At 34.2% G+C, this 20,787-nt stretch overlaps 1 protein-coding gene across 1 annotated transcript in view; it reads right to left on the reverse strand.

Annotated features, from left to right (window-relative positions):
• LOC129221541 (ligand-gated ion channel 4-like) overlaps nucleotides 1-20,787 on the reverse strand; it is a 131,404-nt gene that overhangs the window by 13,127 nt on the left and 97,490 nt on the right. Inside the window, exons 7-8 of the mRNA XM_054856033.1 lie at nucleotides 19,316-19,634; nucleotides 12,536-12,729 (exon numbers count right to left, since the gene is read on the reverse strand). Coding sequence (XP_054712008.1) covers nucleotides 12,536-12,729; nucleotides 19,316-19,634 — 513 coding nt within the window. The remainder of the gene's footprint in view (nucleotides 1-12,535; nucleotides 12,730-19,315; nucleotides 19,635-20,787) is intronic.

Here is a 20,787-nt window from a genome sequence, read left to right on the forward strand (position 1 = left end):
ATATCTGTCATTATTTTCTTGAGTACTCGATAAGCAGCTTTTATTAATCACCAAAAAAAAAAAGCTATAAGATATCAATAATCAACAAGTGAGAATCTTAATAAAAATGATTCTTGTGCTACGCAGATTATAACAGAAAGCTAGCGAAAAAAAAAAAATCTCTCTCAGTCTAGCTTTTTTTTTTTTTTTGCTTTTTCATTCAAGTGTTAGAATCATTTCCTGTTAGCAGTTAATGTCTGGATAGCGTTATAAATTTTTTTTGGTCTTTTAACTATCGAAAAACTTCATGTGCATTTTATTTTGTTACTCTTGATTAACGTTTATGAAACGATTTCGTGTTTTTCCGTAACTGTAATATCCCTGAATATTTTTGGCTCTTCATGTAAATAATCCATAAATATAGCTATTCTTCATTTTCGGAAGGCGTCAAGGTTTTAGTAAATGCATAATTTTTCACATTATTTAAATAATTACTCGTCTTCAAATTATAACGATTTGTGACAGATCTTTGATACCAAGTAAAGGGGTAGATATTTATTGTTTTATTAATTCTTAACATTACTTTTTGTAAAAAAAAAAAAAAAAAAAAAAAAACTCGTCAGAACTCTGAATTTTTCACATGTTTTTAACGGCACCAGAGTTATTATTAATATTATTTATTTTATGAATTTTTAAGAAAACGATAAAGATTTCACTGGTTCGCAAAGTTTTTCATTTGCTTTTACCGCGCCCGTGAGTCAAAAGAGGTTGAGAAACACTGAGTTAGAGCAATGAGCACTTCTTAACTATGTTGAAAACTCTGAAATATGGTCAAATGCTGTAATTACATGTTTTAATCATTTCCAGTATCGAGTTCAATGTGAAAAATGTCCAAAACGAAGAATATCATAAATCAAAACAAAACTTAAAAAAAAATAATAATTTGAATTTCGAAACTTTGAATTCAAATTATGTTTTTCGCAATCACGAGTTGCGACAAGATTCGACTGGTTAGAGTTATTGTTTCTAGAAATGGCTACCCCGCCCAAGCATGTCCCTCCTCCTGGTGCTTACATGTATATAGTTGTGTGCGTGTGTGTGTAGGCCTACGTGTGTGCACGTAGGCGTGTGTATGTGTGTAAAGGCGTGCGCGCGTAGGCGACTGTGTATGAGCATGCGTGTGTAGGACATGGACGCCACCGCCCAGCAAAAGTGGATTCCGGGGGACAGTGCTCAGGACCAGCCGCGCCGCCGCCGGTGGACGGTGGTGCTGCAGGCCTGGTCCAAGCTGAAAAAGGAACCGGAACATCAAGGACTGTCAAGTGAGAACAATAAGCAATCGTGATTGCTCAAAAAAAAAAACACACACACACACAACTGTATTCAAAAACGCACACAATACGGGGGAGGGGGAGGAGGATCTATAGTAAGGGTGCCATTTCTCTCTCCAAAGGTTCCTTTTTTTCACTCCGGCTGTCTATTTTTTAAAAGGTGCCTGTTTTTCACCCTATTTAGAGGCGCGATTTCGGCTCCGTATTGGGTGCCGCTGGTGAACAAGCGTTTCTCCCCTGAAAGGTGCCGAATGCATCCTGTAGTTTTAACAGTGTATAAAATATTTTTTGTATTGTTTAGTCTTGTAGGATTTTTTCTTGTCGATCCAGTGATTAGAACATGCTATGAAACTTGACAGTGAGCAAGGTTATACAATTCGAAAAAAATATTTTCTTAAAATATAGTTACTGTACAATTCAAACTGACACAATATAGGCTACAAATCCTTGAATGTAATTGGTACCTATATACGAATATGCTTCACTATAACGAGTTCTTCGTTAAAATATGATGCCCGTCCTACATTTCTCAATCGTGCTCACATGTACCCCAAGCTTGTTTTCTTGTGCCCCCTTATAGGGGGAGATGGGAACAATTGAAGACAGTTTTTCAAAATTCCGTAAAGCATAGAAATATATTTTTTAAAAATCTGAAAAAAAAAAAAAATACCATGGTACAAAGAAAAGACTATTCAATCACGGGGACCTTTTCTCTGAGAGAAATTGATAATATTTCCTGAGAAATTAAGAAACGAAAAAAAATTTTCACATGTGTGCCCCCTTTTCCCCTATAGCCTTATTTCTTCGGTTCTAAATACCTTTTTTAAACTAAAGAAAATTTACATACTGTTCACAGCTAATACTTTTGACAAAAATAAATTGAAAATGAATTTCCAAAGATACTGCTTTACAAGACAAAAATACAAAAGTAACGAGTTAAAAGTATTCATAACACAAACCATCAGTCTAGCTATTGCTGGTCAGTGATGCTGATGCCCGCAAAACAATGGTGAAGAAAAAATTGGCGAATCTTCTCATGCACTTCTCCAATAACAACCGAAAACTGGCAAAAAGGATTCAATGAGAATTACATACATAAGAGACAGTTGTTCCCATAAAAAGAAATCATGGCAGGAAAGATTTGGCGAACGTAGTGCAGGGGTAGGAGTAGCGATTTCAAAGATTTTAGGACACCATTTTGGTAAAATTTTAGGACGTTTTTAGGACAATAAATATCAAGTTTTGATAACTCAAATGTAATTTATAAGCTTGATTTTTGTAGTGGTAGATCGAACGTTTAAAATTTAATCTTGAAAACAACAATAGAACACTTTCAATCTTTTATTCTTCAAAACAGTGGCACATTACAAAGTAGAAATATCTTACGATTTGGATCCAGGTAATCTAGAGGAAAATCTTCTAATGAATATGACTTTATAATAAGTACACAACTAAACATTTTAATACATAAATATAGCTTTTTTGTCTCACACTACTTTAGATTTCATAAACTTTAAAAATATAATTCTAAAAGTTTCGTTCAATTTTAGGTACATGAAATTACCTAACTGGGTTTTCTTTCTATAAACGTAGAACATATTTTTAAGCAAGTCAGGGAGAAATGAGTCAAAATGTAAGTGTACAAGTGTAAATGTATTTTTCAATGAACTTGCAGTTGTTTTATATCTATCTAAACGGCCACCTTCATACTGAACTGATATGGGTTTTAAGAAATAACGTTCAATAACTAAATATTGCTGAATCAGTTAATTACAGGCCAAAATAAATACAGGCAGTCATAAATACAGGCCAAAGAGTTAACCATATTGTTTCAACGTTTAAAAAGACGTGATCAGCCAAAGCTCCATCAAGCAACTCCACTTGCAAGGATTGAAAATCTCCCCCCATGTTCGGTGGTACTTTAGACCATCGATGAATGTCTAATGCAAAATTATCTATGTGGAGCAAAAGTTTTTCAACTCCACTGAACATACCATTATGCACAATAAGTTCCTATGTTAACCAGATTAGGGAGCGACATCTCAGCTAACATGGTTTTCATATTTTTCATTTCTTCTCAAGGTGGGAAATCAAAAATATCAGATCCTAATCCCCTCAACTAACTTTTTTTTTTTTTTTTTTTTTTTTGCGACGTCTCCTGCTCATCTGTTTTTATTTTCTTTATTATTTTATTCTTATATATTTTTTCCAGGAAAAGGAATGACTGCAAGAGTTATATATAAAGTCTAGATGAAACAAACAGCTTTATATTGAGCATATGTTATGGTCAAATGCATCCTCTCCTCCCGTCTTCTCGAGAGAAAAGGCAGAAGCAGTAGTTTTTCTTTTTTAGAGAAAATTTCTTAGGGTCTAGCAAGTTTATTTTATCCTAAAATATAAGTACATCATCATGAAAAGTTTCATTTTCTGCACAAGTATGGAATAAAATAACAAAAAATTTTAGGAATTTTAGGACAAAACTCGAAATTTCAAGAATATTAGCACAAAATTTGAATGTTACCTTTCATTAGAGAAAAGGTTGGTGTGCATTTTATCAACGAAACAGCCAGTGGAAATGACTCAGAGGATCGACGATTCAACAGAAAATGGTTTTCTGCAACTATCTGTGGAGGAGGAGGGTAGCATTTCCAAACCGTAATATTGCAGTACATGGTCCTATAGTTTGACCACTACCAGGGGTAGGAGTTGTCCTAAAAATCCTAAAATTTCAAATTTTGTGCTAAAACACGAAATTTTAGGAATTTTAGGACAATTCCTACCCCTAGTAGTGGTCAAACTATAGGACCATGTACTCCAATATTACGGTTTGGAAATGCTACTCTCCTCCCCCACAGATAGTTGCAGAAAACCATTTTCTGTTGAATCGTCGATCCTCTGAGTCATTTCCACAGGCTGTTTCGTTGATAAAATGCACACCAACCTTTTCTCTAATGAAAGGTAACATCATAGGATTACTACTTCATCATATCACATTTACATTTCATTAGTGTCGTATTTTTCTGAGAAACTCGCACCGAGAATAGGGCTTTAGAGTCTGGATGGACCAAGCTCCCAAATGTGCCAGCATCTTTGCATTTGAATTCTGACCACATACTGATAACTCATTGCCACAACAATGGTTGTTATTGGCCTAATTGCGTTAATTTGAGCACTAAAAATCGTTTTCCCTCAAAATACATTGAAATTCAGCAGCATATCTTATTGTCACGTGACAAGCAGGGGCTTGTTCTAAATAAGCGGTTGGGAAACAACCCTGCGCAAACCAAATCTGTTTTTATTTTATTCTATTTTTTTAAACCCTAATACCCTCGGAGGATGCTTGCCTACAATATTGAAAACAGCTGCATATGCAAATTTAGAACTGTTTTTAATTCATTCAAAAATAAGCAATTTCAGTTTCATTTCCACAAGAGCATTTCATCCGTTTTTCCCTCAAATTGGAAATTTGAAATCGATCGTGGTAACAGACAAGACGAAGCCCACCAACCATTTTCCCCAAGACGACATGATTTATTATGAAGATGACGTTAAACTTTCAGGCTATCTACTGTTTTAATAACTGCGCTTCCTTCTATCACTCCATTACCCAGCCATCTGTTCGATGGAGAACATCGCTAGTTACTCTTAGCCCGGGCCGCCAATCGTCAGCCATTTTGTTGACTCAAGTTTGCTATTCGATTCCTTGAATTTGACCAATGGATCCAATATATGTATTTCCCAAAAATGATTGCAACCAGGCTTATTTGATTTTCTAAAGAGCAACACATTATTTTCTTCAATAAATAGTTTTTTTACTCTATCTATTGCTCTATTTCTAGCACCGTAGTGTTATCAGATTTTCATTATTTATTATTTAGCTGAGCCCGAATCGTGGATTAGTGCAGTTAGTGGTACTTACTGTACATGAAAAAAGTTCTTCAATAATTAAGACAAGCATTAATTCAAACTTTTTTGGCAATTAATATTTTCTGCCTATTAATTTTAGGAATTTCTAAGTTATAGTTCGATTTTTTGGTCAGCAAAATGAAGTATTGATTTGCTTCGATTGATTTGCTAACAATATTATTTTTTTGAATTAATCTTCATTCCTAGGCCATTTTGTAATCGAAGAGCATATGCTTTTGATTCTTTCAAAATAGCTTTGCTGCTTAGATTTCAGAAATAAATGAAACGGTACCTTGCATGGATTTTGCTGCGTGATATACTGACCAACGTTTTTACGTAACCATCTACTTAATTATTTATTCATATAGTATAAATTATTATATAGATGTTTCCGAGAGTAATTGTAAAGAATTTGAAATTAAAGGAAAAACGGTAAAGCAAAACAATATCTACGATTTTTTCATAGTCAAAATGTAATTTTAAAGCATAATTAAGATGTTTTCGGAAATTCTCTATTTCTTCTTCCTTTTCTTTCGAAATCAAGAATCATTGGATAAACAGGGAATTTGCTCAGCTGGGGAATAATAGACATCCAGATTATCTATATATTAAAGCTTCAAAAAGAAAAATAAATTTCAAACAATTCTTTTTGTGTTTAAAAACTGCAGTTTAATTATTTAAAAATAAATTATTTTGATTTATGATTGCTCCAGCAGTTACAAATTTTGTTCTGTTTCTTGCTAAAACAAATATAAAACGCTATGAAACAACTAGATAAAAAAAGCTGGGATAAGTATATTGCATTGTAAAATACATACAGAACTGAAGTTATATTTATTTATAAAATCTTTGCAACATTATTTCAAATGAATCGAAGTGCAGACTTTCTTACTATAAACTGGGGCAAAACGGAAGAAAAACTAGAGAGGTAATTTCGTGTTTCTTTGAAACAAATCAAGTGATATTGTATCAGTAATTGTATACGAACCGAAAAATACTTAAAAATTTTTGGTCTCAGTGGATAGAGGAAATCTGTTTCTGACAGGGCTGGATGGAGGAAACTGATTGAGACGGTCTTGGCCTGCCCTAGGCTGTAGTGCCGAAGAAGAAGAAGAAGAAGAAGATTGTATACGAAAGCAAAATTGCAGTGCATAAATTTCTTAAATTTATTATTGGTTGACATTAAGTGGTTCACATATTCACACACAAACACACAAACCCACGCACAGAAATATAAGAATGTACTAACACTAACATTATCCATAAATACGTTTCACAAAGCCTTATGCTTGGTGCAAATTGTTAGTGATCAAAAATATCAGACAATTTAATCGGAATGGACGCGAGAAATAAATACCTTTGGAATGAAAGGGAAATGTAAAGGAGCCCCCTTTTTCATGGAAGAAAATGAATGCAATAACATCTGACAATATGAAGATAGTTAGTCAGAAAAGGTATCACGGGATAGAAAATTCAAATAAAGGAAGTAAAAAAAAAGTCTCTGCGGAAGTCAGAAGTAAAAATTGTAAAATAATCACTGAAAATTGCATGCAATTATTCCGTGGTTATATACGACTTTTCCTGTGTAAAAAAAGGTGATAATAGATTTAAAGATTTGACAAAAAGCTCAAAGTTTTTTTCAACCCTTTTTTCAGTGAAAAAAAAGATGGGAGATTTTTAAATTGATGTCAAGATTGTAGCCAGAATAAAAAAAGCTCTCTTTGAATGTCTTTACATTCAGAAGCTCAGTTTTCTTGTGCTGTAAAAGAAGTTCCTTGTGACTCCGAAACAAGCATTGTGGCATAAAGCGCGGCATCTGCATTTTTTAAAAACTTTTTTTTTGCACTTTTGCCATTTATTACATTTTAGCTTTACTGTAAAAGCTTGATTATTTGATATCAGCTAAAAATAAAACACGGAAAAAACATCATATCAAATTGCAACATTTTCCCTATGCTTAGTATGGAATTCAAAATGCGTTTCGTCAAATGTCTCAGAAACTTATATCCGCAGATACTGCGCTTTACCTTTCCACGGCAGTATAATTTGCGATTTCAGAGTTTTGTTAACGTTATTTGTATCAAGTATTCCAAATACCGAAATGCGCAAAATGTACGAATGAAATTGCTCGAATTGTACAGCAAAATGAAAAGCTTGAAATGTTTTGATTAAAAACTGAAAATTTTAGAAGATAAAAAAATTTAGAACTATAAGCGAACATGCAAAATAACAATAAAAAAAATAATAATTTTAATAACAATAAAAGTATCCAGACGATGGGCCTGTCATTTAAGCCAATCGGGGGGGGGGGGGAGGGTTGCTGGCCTCTGACAGCAGATGTATTTATATTTGAGTGGTGAGTGGTTTTGGCTGTTGTTTCGGTATGAAATGTACACTAAGTATATTTCTCTCCCTCCCCTTGCCCCTCCACCTCTAGAAAAATAACCGGGCTTACAGACGCACCAATTTCTCCCCAAAATGGTGGTACGGGATGAGACCGCACTCAACAGCCAGGCTGCTCCAGACAGCTTTGACAGAAGGGTACGATTCGAACAAATTTGGAACATAGAAGCCCCCCTCCAGAATCCGATAGAAAGAGCGATGAAATATTCAAACACGGGCTACACGAGCGGATTAAATATTAATCAGTTCGCATCGGCCGATCGAATGAACGTCAATGGCGGAAGATCAACTTTCTCCCCAGTCGCATCATTTAGGAGGACTTATGAGCTTCCCGAAACGTGAGCGCATATTAAGAATCTTTTAATGGGATTAGGTCAAGGAAGAGCCTCTTGAAATTTTAAAATCTTCGCCGGGGTGATGGTTCTTTCGATCCACCCTGTACTCATTAAAGTCATTTTATATTCTTCTTCGAGTAGCGAACGCTGTAACTGCGGAAATCGAATTCAGTATTGTAACGAAAATGACTCCTGTTGTGCAGTTCGGTTGTCCTTCTAAGTGATGAAGTGTACGCGTTCTCCGCTTGAAAATGTATGTCAGTGGTTTCAGTTTCTGCCCAGTACGTAAGAAAACTCCAAATCGAAAAATTTGCTGATGTTAGAGCGTTGAATAAAGAGTAGTTAAAAATTAACGCACTAAGCCACCTTACATCGACGTCAAGCAGGGACATACAGTAACGACCAAGACTCAGTAATGGCACTTGTAAAGAAGGATGTGTCGGAAACACAAAAAATATAATCCATCCATTCATCCACTATAATATTAAAATCTGTTCGCGTCTGTCTGTCTGTCTGAAGATCTATCTTCTCTAGAACCACTGCGAATCGGGAGTCAAACGAGATACCGATCAATTCGAAATTTTCCAAAGAAAACAATAAGACCAATCTCGTAATTGTGCGACTTTAATTAGCAGAGATATTAATTAAAACGTTAATTAACATAACGTTATTAAGGAATTTTTATTTCTTTCCTGTTGCCATTTTGCATATGCGCGAGCAAGTAAAATCCTAATAATTGTTTTAAAAGAGATTTTTTGGCTGCTGTCCAAATCTTAAAACAACGTTTCCATCTAGAATTTCATTTTAAATTAGTTTAAAATTGGTTGCCCTATTCTGACATAGCCTTTATTTTATCGTCTGTCCTTTTTTTATTTTTTACATTCAACGTTCTTAACTCTTTTCAGCATATGAAAGTTGTTTCTTTAGCTATGTTTATTGATTGTAGTGTAAGTTTATTATTCACCGACCTCATATTTTGGTACATTTAGGATGTGCGACTAATTATGTTTATTTTGTTGGACCTTTTCCCGTCACATGGGTGAGTTTTCGAATTGTAATAACTCTCTTTTTCCTTCCTGTTTCTATTTTTGAAATACAGTTTGTATCGTTAAAAGAACATGTTAAATTAAGATTGTTTGAATTTCTTTAAGTGAAACAGAGTTGAACAAAAATATTGTTTTTAAGGATTTTAACTAAAGCTTAATTCGAATCTGATGACTTGGTATTAAATTAATGCTAATTGGTATTTATTAAGTCTTGGTGCTTTATTTTCACGTAAGCAACCAAAAAGCATGTGTCATTTTATGTAAAAAGCTGATCGTAATTGTACATACAAATGTTTCAGATATAGTCTATCAGATTTAATTCAGTTTAAAGTGAGCACAGATTATAATTGATAATGCATGTATTTTTATCCTTTGTGCTAATTGAAAATACGCATAACTTGCATTATCGATAACTATGATTAACTTTAAAGAGATTTTTGCCAAAAATATGCTCTACTGGTGTTTTGCAAACCTTGCATTACGCGTATTTATTTACTCCTTAGCGCTTTAGAAACTGATGTCAGAGTAATGCAAAAACATCAATTGGACATCTCTTTCGTTTTTTACGTAGTCCGTGCAACGCCGGGCACGCAGCTAGTAACACATTAAAAAATGACGAATCAAGTGAATCAAGTGTCATTGAATGTTGCGGTGTTAAGGGTATCACAATTCGCAACTGTAGTTCTATTAGAATATGACACATAAAATGTGTGGCATCTCTCAGACGTCATTTTGAGCCAATTAGTTAAAGTTAATGTAAAGTTGTCGTAACTGGAAAAGATTTCGTTAATGTATCAAAGAGTTAATGCAAACTTCGTAGTGGTTCTTCACGGTAAAATTATATTGCATGAAGAAGAAACCACGTGAAGAACATTGTTCTATTTCAAATAAATAAATAAATCTCCTCGGATAATAATTAGATACCAATCTAGTAGTTTATCAATAAGTCTCTAAGACCAGCTCAGCATCAAATGAATATGGCATGGGAACCATGCAGAAAGGGCCGTCCGAAGGGGGGGAGGGGGGGGGGGCGAGCGGGGCAATCACCCCGGGCGCCACAAAATGAGGGGGCGCCGCAAGGAGCCCCTCATTTCATGTAACATACACTCAGTGCCAAAAGTTAAGCACGGAGAGGAAATATGCGAAAAAAATGATAAGTAGTGCATCGATTGATACGAAATACGACAGGAAAGTAGCAAATATGTTTATGCAATGAGCAAAACAAAAGCAAATACATATATATATATATATATATACAGAGATAAAAACAATAGTACATTTTCATAAATTAAAAGATGACGTCATAATAGGGTCATTTACAAAATATTGTTTAAATTCAAACAAACAACAAAAACTGACTTTAATAGGGTATGTGAGCATTAGGGTGGGCCGAAAAACTCATTTTTTTTTAAATTTTTATTTCGAAGTTGTAATAGCGTCTTGCAATATTTGCACTCGATAGTAATTTTATTCAGCACAGATATACAACTTGTACATTCATTCTCTTGTGCCCTTAGTTGGTCACAGATAACACGTTGTAACCTTTATATAGCTGCCTACATTGAAAGCTGAAAATTAGGCGTAAACGTCGAACAGACGGGTATTTGAGACAAAAAGCTGGCCAAAACACGAAACTGTCAACTTTACTGGTTATTGTTGGTCCTGAGTACCAAAACAGGAAAATAAACATGACAGTATGTTAAAGCGTCCTTTTTTCATTGAAACTAAAAATTTACCAGCAGTCAAAATTTAAGTTTCATAATTCCGTTGTCCTTGTTTGGGACCATTAAAGTTTTTCAACAAACCGTCATTGTCTTATTTTTCTCGTTAAAAGTGATATTAGTAGAAACATTTACTATGGAAGGGTTCGAGCAAGGTTTGTACTCCATTATTCATCAATTTATGTGTATATATTTTTATTATTTCTCTTAATGCCGTTCTTCAAGTCTCACAAAGACACATCCCCCTCTTTTTTTCTTTTTTGTAAGTGAGTGTTTTTAAATATTCTGTTCTCATTCGTACTACGTCCAAGTTTTTCTATTATACTGTCTATTTTGACAATCTGCTGCAAAAGTTTGCATGAGTTTGCACAGAAAAACAATAAAGTTATAAATAGAGCAGCCTATTAATTTCTTAAATTTTCATTTTTTCGGTTATTTTTGGGTTCACAAGTTTCAGTCAGGTGCATAAATTGAAAACAACTACGGGATATTATAAATTAGACTATAGGAAGACAATTCGATGCTACGGACTTTCAAAGTCAGAACCATAAATAAAACGGGGTGATATTTTTCAATTTCGATATTTTCTTATAAGAGAAATACATATTTTCAGCTAGTTTCTTTTCTATTTGCTTGAACGTAGCATCAGCCTTTGTGTATTGTCCTTTATTATATTTTGTAGTTGCTTTTGAGTCGTACACATAACTGAATTCATAGAACCTAAAAGTAGTCGGAAAAGCTCAAAATTATGAAAATAATAGTGTGCTCTATTTATAGCTTTATTATTTTTTCAGGCAAATTCGGGCAATTTTTTGCTGCAGACTATCAAAGTAGACATTCTAAAGTAACATACGGTATAATTTAGAAGTAGTACAGATGAGTGCAAAGTGTTTAAAACCATTCATTTACATAAAAAATTTCAAAAATTGGATGGTATTTTTGTGAGACTTTAAGAATTGCATTAAAAAAAAATACTAACAGACATAAAAAGTAAAAATTGATAAATAATAGACTACAAACGCTCCCCAAGTCAAATCATAATTATTTTTTCTTCTAACATATTTTTAACGCGAAAATAAGACGGTGAAGGTTTATTGAAAATCTCGGAAGTTGAGTTTTTCTAAATTTCACCTGTAACGGAGCGATAATTCGGAGCTCGGAATGCCGGCAGGATTCAAAATTCAGATATCAAGATTACTATTAATATTTTTTCGGAATCAAAAGAAACTTTCAGGTTTAAAAAATAATTTTAAAAGAGGCATAAATTTGTTTTCTCTCACAAGTGACAATAAAAAAATCTTACAGCAGGTAAAGATTCAGGAAATTCAAAGCAAAATTGGCAACATTTTACCGTATTTTTTGGGAAATGCAAATTGAAAAAGAAAAATTGAATAAACATGTATCAAAAATGACAGTTTGTTTTAGCGATCGTGATCATTTTACTGTAGGAAATTTTCTGAAATTCTAATGAGTGAAAAATCCCTTTTTTTAGGGAATTTCGTCAGTGGGATGAAAATTCGAGAGATATTTATACATGATTAGGGACCTTAGGAGAAGTTTTTAAATTTCGGTAATCTTTCGATCGAATTGGGAAAGTTGACAACTATGCCTTTATAAGTGTCTGTGTACGAAATAATACAACTCGTAAGAACTGAATAAATACATGTATGATTAAAAAGTAAAATAAGATGTGGCAACGTTCAATAGCAGTAATTATTTTTTACAGTAATCTGCAGTTTTTCTGCTACTGAACGTTGTTGTATATTATTTACTACACAAATCGCATTGACGTTTACAATAGCTTTCGTCCTTACTTGGAATCGCAAGTTTCCTTTCCTAGGCGGGCAGGGCTGCACAAAGAGAGCATAGGCCATGCATCCGAGGACGAATTTCCGAAGCCAAGGGGGCGGTGCCACTCCGTCTGCCCCCTTCGCATGCAGGCCCAGAGTCAATGCTGACAGGAAAGTAGCCGAGGACACCAAACACAAGCAGCACACCTGATAAAGACCTATGGGAAAGATAAACAGCTACAGAGGAGTTGTCACAAATCGTTGACACTGCCCGCCACATACACAAAATACCGTCGAACTCAAGAATGTTGGCGCTCGGCCTCAAACGAGTTTACCTTAAAATCGTTGAAAAAAGATAAGCATGGGTTGCTTTAATCAAGCGTTGGCGAAGCAAGTTTTTCTCGTAAACTTGTAGTTTGTTTATAATAAGAAATGAACTTTAATTGAACTCTGGCACTTAGCTTCCAGATAAGGTGCAGATTGTTCAAGTCTTGATTTCCTCATCGCGTTTGCTGCCCATCCGATGTTTTCGACTCTTCCACAGAGCACCACGAATGTCAAGCCACCGTTATGATAACTTTACACCATAGATCTAGTATAATTATATGCACAACGTACAACTCAATCCACACTAACTGCCATTAAACGCGTGAATCTTGAAGTAAGCGGGGCAAAAGCGTAGCGCACGAAGATGCAACTACTGATTTCCAGTGGATGCTAGCCGTGCACATGGAGCTTTCACGTCAACTATTTAACCTATGGAACTGGTTTTTCATTGTGTATCTAGTTGATAATACATCTATGTCTTATACCAACAGCAGCAGCTACTCTGGTGGACTTAACCTTTTAATAAATGGTTGTTCTCTGGACGAAAATAAGCAGTGATATGTAGTAGTGAAATATAGTGATGGGCAACCATGAGTAAGCGCAAGTTAGTGTTTACTATTATATTTTTACAGAGGCAAGGACGTACGCAGAGGCACTCTATAGACAGATCGACGCATCAGGAAGTTTGGATAAGATTTTTCATTGGGAAAAATCTTTTGTTACCAGAACGTGGTTTCGGAACATTGCCAAATCTACAGGGTCGAATTTAGCTTGCCGCCCCTAGGCAGATTTGAAGTCTGCCGCCCGCTCCACTTAAGTGATTTATCCAAGGTCAGTTTAAATACTGAAAAGCACTTATTTTCACGAGGCTTTAATTTTCACGACCCCGTCGTAATAGAAATAATTTAAGACTAGTGAAATATTTCAACTTTATATATTATATTCAAATTTTGATTCTGTTAACATTAAATTCACAAAATATTCAAAACGCGAAATCACCGATAGCTTTATTTTTCATGAAAATATATATGTGTATGTACTCTTTATGTTTCTTATGTGTAGTGCATACATCACATGTTTTTCCTTTTAAATATTGCAAATATTTTGACTGCTATTAAAATTCGCTATCACAAACTTTTCAGACAATCTGTAAGGCAAGTGGAATCTCTATGGGCTTTAAATCTACGCAAAAGGCTTAGAGAGTTTTTCCTTTTTAAATTCTTTTTAGTTCTTTCAAAAGCCGGATGATTTCAAACACTACAATTATAATCAGCCTTTTAGTATTTGCGTGTCTGAAATTTTGCATTCGATTTTAAACACTTTCATACTGATTTTGTTGCACTTAGGCAGAGCTTGAAAGAGGTTTTTTAATCAGAATTGGAAAATAGCGACGTAGATCAGCAGTGGACGGAATTACAAATCGCTCCGTCATAAATGCTCATTCAGTTCCTCAGCACATAAAAGTTTTAGCCTTAGACAAAACCCTTTACCCCACACTATTAAAGCTTCGAAATCAATCTTCAATAATAAAATAACAACAAAAGCATAACAATTAAAATGTCTTATGTAGTACAATCGATAAATTAAAAAAATCTAACTACATGTTGAAATTCTGCTGTGATGGCGCGTTAAGGAAACATACATACGATGAAATATTTTCCCAATGCTTGTATGCTATAATACAAACCATGCTTTTTGAGTCTTTTATGTTCACAAAACTTAAGCAACTAATACATAGTTCTCAGCCACGTGGCGATTCAAAAAGGTCACTATTTGAAGCTGATGATTCAGCAAATAACGGCGCTGGTAGCTGTGGTCAATTATACAATAACTTAAATAATATTTTTAAAAATAAATAAACTTTCAAAACAAAATATTAAATGAGCAGATTTAATGTAACATATGTTAGAATAGCTTTTAACTTAAAAAATATTTAAACAATTTTCAAGATGCAAAAGGAATGAAAATTCAAACAATGCATACAGTTTTTGGCAAAGCAGGAGCTTGATGTTTGCAAGTTGCTCCCAAAGTAATTGGATTTTTCTAGGGAAAAAAATCGGAGAAACTCTGAGATAAATGGCAGCAAAAAAACTTTCGACGATGTTTTTTTCATATATATATACCTAAAGACATTTTAACTTTTTTCTATATTTTCAAGCAATTGAAACCAAACAATTTTTTTCCAGCGGTTTTCGAGGTTTTTTAAAAACGTATGACAAATGAAACTTAAAATTCAAGTCTGGAAATAATCTATACTAATAATATAAAGCTGTAGAGTTTGTTTGTTTGAACACACTTATCTCAGGAACTACTGGTTCGAATTGAAATTTTTTTTTTGTGTTTGATAGTCCACTCATTGATTAATGCTATAGGCTATATAACATCCCGCTATGAATAATATGAGTGGAGCAGCAATAAAAAATGTTATGAAAACGGGAAAATCTATATTATAATATAAATGCTTGGAACGCAAAATACGTGTAGCCACGGTGGTTCTACCTGAAAGTGCGCCTTCGCGATCCAGTGGGCGTAGGTTCGAGTCAGCCATGAGGTAAATCTCAAGGGTTCTTTTCAGAGAAAATCCTAAACGATGCTAAGAATGATTTGTAAAAAAAAATATAAATATTTTTACAAATTCCGTAAATAGTAATTATTTTTGTGATTAATTTGTTGTGATCTGGCTAAATTTGGCGTTTATTCTATTATTCTTCATCTAAAATTATTGTAGTAACTTAACCAGTAAATAGTTTCCTTCGAATGAATACACAACGCCCTTACATTCAAATGAAGTATATGGTCCCTCCATTTCTGAACTATAAGATTTGTGAATGGAATAAAAAGAAAACATCGAGAAGCATTTAGAATTTGGTCGAACTTTCCAAAGCAGTATTAAAGCCGTGTGGCATTTGAATGGTAGAGTTAATTTTGCTTTTTAAACTGTCTGAGTCGCTAGCTCTACCGTTGTGTGTATTAGCCTTTACGCAGTGTTTTCGGGTATTTGGATGTAAATACAGGTAAAACGTTGAGTTTACGGTGTTAATTGATATTTGCCTTAATTGCTATGGTTAATTTAGCAGTTGCTAACGATATTTCTTGTACATAGTTGTAAATAAATCTCCTGTGTTTTTTCAAGAACTGTTTTGTCATTTAAAGAATTTCTTGAAGTTGCTGAACTCGTAACAATAAATATATACGTATAATTGTCTTATTTTTTTCTTATTAATTAACTAATAATAAAAAGCTGCAGAGATTGTTTTTGAATGCGCTAATCTCGGAAACTACTGGTTCGAATTGAAAAGTTCGTTTTGTGTTGAATAGTCCATTCATTGAGGAAGGCTATAGGCTATATAACACCACGCAATGACTAATAGGAGTGCAGCAGCAATAAAAAAGGTTATGAAAACGGCAAATTTATATCTATACTAATATTATGAAGTTGAAGAGTTTGTTTGAACGTGCTAATCTCAGGAACTACTGGTTCGAATTGAAATATACTTTTTGTGTTGAATAGTCCATTTACTAAGGAAGGCTATAGGATATTTTTTTTTAAAAAAATAAGATTAACTAAAACATTTGTAATTGCAAATAAAATGTTTAATTAATTGTTTCGTTCTATGAATTCCTAATAGATGGCGGGGTAAGTTAACTCTTCGAGAGGGCGTTGGGCGACAGTGTCGATAGCTGCGAGGAACCATGCCCATGCCACGCTGTTGTGATCAGTGAACAGATTTTTTAATGGTTTTTTTTTCGATATTCAAGTACATAATTTGATTTTGTGGGATTTTTCTATTGGGTTGTGTCTTCCTTATTTCTTTAACGTTTGTTTTTGTTCTGATAGTTGAAGATAGTTACTTATCTAAGTAAATAATTTGATTTGTAGTATTATTTAATTGTGATTGTTCTTTATAACGTTTTTATTATAGCATTGTTTATTTGGCGAAACACTTTAAATTGCAGGGGAAAAACCCGCTTCACTCGCTAAAGGGCATTATTACGGTTGCGTGGCTGCTTGGCGCGTTAAGCAAAGTACTATGTTGTCGAAGGATTATTTTGAGTTTTAAAGCTGCTGTTAATACTTTTATAGCTTTTGGCGAATAGGTTTAAATTCAAAAGACACTTTAATAGGTCTTTTGAAAATGTGGGCGCGCATTTTAGTTGATGAAAAGTGATCAGGAGGCAGGAAAAAGTTTTATGAATAAATTATAACTCATACTGTAAAATGTGAGCAATATTAGTTTTCGTTTTGAACGAATATCCTTCCCTTTATTGCTGATTTCAAACTGGCTGCAAAAGAAATGAAGCCTGTGGCAAAAACTTTCTATTGAACGCCCAGTACATATTTTAGTTTATTAATTTTAAATACTTATTTTAATTATAATTATTTAACTATATTAATTATATAATTTGTACTTGAGAAATGAATGAGTTTGAGTTCTAGGAGGTGATTTAACTCCAAAGTCCCTCTTGTGGCTGCGCCATTGAGTATGCCATCGTTAAAGGTGTATTAACAAGCTGTCTTGTCGCCAATCGTTTACTGATGGCCGGTCTTTACCCCATCATCGAGAAACTACTTTCACTTCAAAACCCATGATTTTCTGATTTCTGCCACGATGTAAAATTGGACAGAAAAACCGACACACAGACAGGAACACATTTCCAAATAAAACAAAATGTGCATCGCATTCCTTAAAATAAGTTCATTAGTGAAAATTTTCATTTTTCAAATACAATACCGTTTTCCGTATATTTGTACCTCAAAGCCTGACTAACATGAGTCCCATTATCATTACTTTGCTGAAAAACGTAAAAACGATTGTCTGGTGCGTGCAAAAGTTTGGAAGCACACTCTTATAACACTGGTAAATAATTATGAAGGAAATATTCTTATGTAGAATTATGTTCTTATAGTCAATGCGAAATGAGATTCTATACATAAAATGCAGAAATAACCTGAAAATTTCTATACACGAATTTGCGATAATCAGGCTTTGAGGTAGGAGAAAACGGGAGAGTGAGACGAATCTTTTGGATTTTTCAAAATTGTAATCGGTAAATTCGCTGGGTACCCATAAATCTGCCGCAATTAGCCAGGCAGATTCTGGGATATGAAGATGCTGCTTTTGTTTGCCATCAAATGATGGTTATTTTTCTGATCATCTGTGTGCAATGTTTATTTTTTGACTCTCTCAAGCATCGATTTATAACACTTTAGTGTATAAATAAAAATTGATCGTTTCATCGAGTCAATTTTTTTACCTATCTGGCTACACTGTAAAAACGATTCAGAAACGTTCCTGGAAAATATTAGGAGCTGATGTGCCCAATTTCAGCCAGTAACATATTTCGCAAAAACCAAGAATGTTTTCCGCTAAAACTCAGTAACCTTCTTGAAATTATCTTGAGAAATCCAGAAATCTTCCCGTTTAAAGCCAGTCGTGTTTCTAGAACTTTAAAGTAATCTTAGGTAGGGATAATATAACAGCTCTGTAAGCAGTATTGCAATCATGGCCAAAGCTAAGCCAGAATTGCAAGTAATGATTGCAATTCATGCAAAGCTAAGTAGTCCAAAGACTTTTTCTCTCTCTTTGGGAGCTTAAACAGTCCGGACAACCAGTAATTGAAACTAAGTCGATACACCTTATAACTACTCTCAGTTAATCTTTAAACTGGGAGCTATAAATATTTTTTTTTCAACAGAGAGAAGTCTGCATTCCTGCAACTTGTAACCATTCAGGAAACTTTCTGACAATGATACTTGATATTTCCAGGAAGTGGATAAAAACCGTTGAAATCCCGAAAAATTACACGGAAATACTCAGTAACGTATTTGAAATTTTTACAGTGCAGTTATTGTTCGAAACATTTAGAATTATGCTTAAACTAACTGCTTAAAATTTTGAATTAGAAAATAAAAATGTGGAGTGGGGTACAAAGAGACAGTCATAGTCGGAGCAGGGTGAGACTGTCTCACTGTGTCCCATCCTAAATTCAGATTTGAAAGGGATAGTTTTAATTTTATTTTATGATCCAAGAGTTGTTAAACTCCTGTTTGTTTGCTTAACATTTATTTTTACCTCATCAAAAAATGCGAAATAGACCACGTAAAACGAAAATAGGGTCGTTTTCCGTCGACTCCATGAGAAATTCATCTGTAACCAACATTAATAATCTGATTCCAAAGGTCACCTCAGATAAAGTACATCATAACAATCTACCAAATGTAGATGAAACTGATAAAGAGAGCTCTCATGCTCTGGTGTATATTCTAGTGTTTTTTAAGACCCTTAGAATTTCAGAGAATATCCAAAGTACGAAGATAAATCAACTAATGAAGAAAAGATGTATAAAAAGATGTATGCTAAAGTTTCCGAATTTTTTGAATTTTATATTTTTTGCTTGACTGTGCCCTGGTTTCTCCCAGATATTGGGCATAGAAGAAAAAAAAAATATCGTGACCGCACTCTCTCTCTTCCTCACCTAAAAGCGGCAGTTGTGCTGAGTTGTTCTTGACTCCGGCAGTCAGAGCCACGATGAGGACGGCCAAGAGGCATCCGACGGCCAGCGTGACCCTCTCGGCAGAGGTGGGGGGCACGGCGAAACACAGGGAGACCAGGGCGCACACCAAAAAGCAGGGCAGGACCTGGCGCAGCAAGTGGGGGCCAGGGCGCCGCCTCAGAGCCAGCGAGAAAGCCAGCGCCCGTCCCCCGCCCCCCGTCGATGCGAGGGCGCCCTCCAGGTGGAACTCCGTGTTGGACTGAAGGGAAGACAGGTCCACCGGGTCGGCCGACAGAGACACCTAGGATGGCAAAACAAAAAGTAGGAAAATATGGGGCAAAGTGAAATAGCGAAATATTTGCTCTGCTTTTAGCGCCACCCATCTAGTAATATTTTAACTATGTAGTAAGGCATGTAGCCTATTTCAGACAAGAAAAAATTACCGCTGAAAATCATTGAATTTGATAATGCAAACAATTTTCAAAAATTGATACTCATATTGCAATATTTTGTTGTAAGTCAAAAATTATTTTTGCTACTTTTTAATGATCAAGATTTTGTTTTTAACATTTAAAATATAAGTTGAGACCTTCAAATAGTCACTGCAGTATTTATTTGCTAAATATTAAGCACATTTGTATTTTAAATTCTTTGTACAGTTAGTCAAGTGCATGCGGCGCAAAGTGGATGCGGCAAAGTGAAACAGTTCCTTTTATTTACTAATTCAATCTTTTATGAAACACTTTCATATTCATTTATTCATTAGTTTATTTTCCTTCCTTTATTTAATGTTTCCCTTATTGACTCATTCATTAACTAATTCTCTTATTCATTCACTATTTGATTTACTGATTTATTTTTTCTCATCTATTAACTTATTTATTTTAATTAATGTTCCATTTCCTTTTCATTTATTCTTTCATTATTTTATTTACTCATCTCTTTGGTTGAAAATATCTTTAGCTATCGAATAAAAAACATTTCGCTACAAAAATATTTTATTTTTCACTTCGCCCCATGAAAAAAATGTGAAAAATTTCCAACTTTTTTCAGAGGTACAATTTTACTGTAAAAAATAAAAAATAATGTTTCAATAGAAGTTTTATTAAAAAGTATATTGTTCTTTCCTTATGTACCGCAATATTCAGAACAAATTTTCAACTTGTTCCCTTTGAAAAGAGTAAGTGATCTTAACCATTTCACTTTGCCCCACATTCCTCTACTTTAAATTATTATTTGGAAATAAATGCAACATAAAAATCTGACTCGTGTAAAATCATGTTGGCTTATTATATTTCCAGAGGATGTTTTTCAGTAGAGAAATAGATTATTCCGTTTTGGAATTACGAGAAAAGTCCCTTGAAGACCTGTCGCTTATTCCTTGTCATGTGCTAGACTTTCGCTTTTCTTTCTGCGTAGTGACGAACAAATAATCATAGTAATTACAATATATC

Source organism: Uloborus diversus, chromosome 4 (genome assembly GCF_026930045.1).
Source record: "Uloborus diversus isolate 005 chromosome 4, Udiv.v.3.1, whole genome shotgun sequence".
Lineage (NCBI taxonomy): Eukaryota > Metazoa > Arthropoda > Arachnida > Araneae > Uloboridae > Uloborus > Uloborus diversus.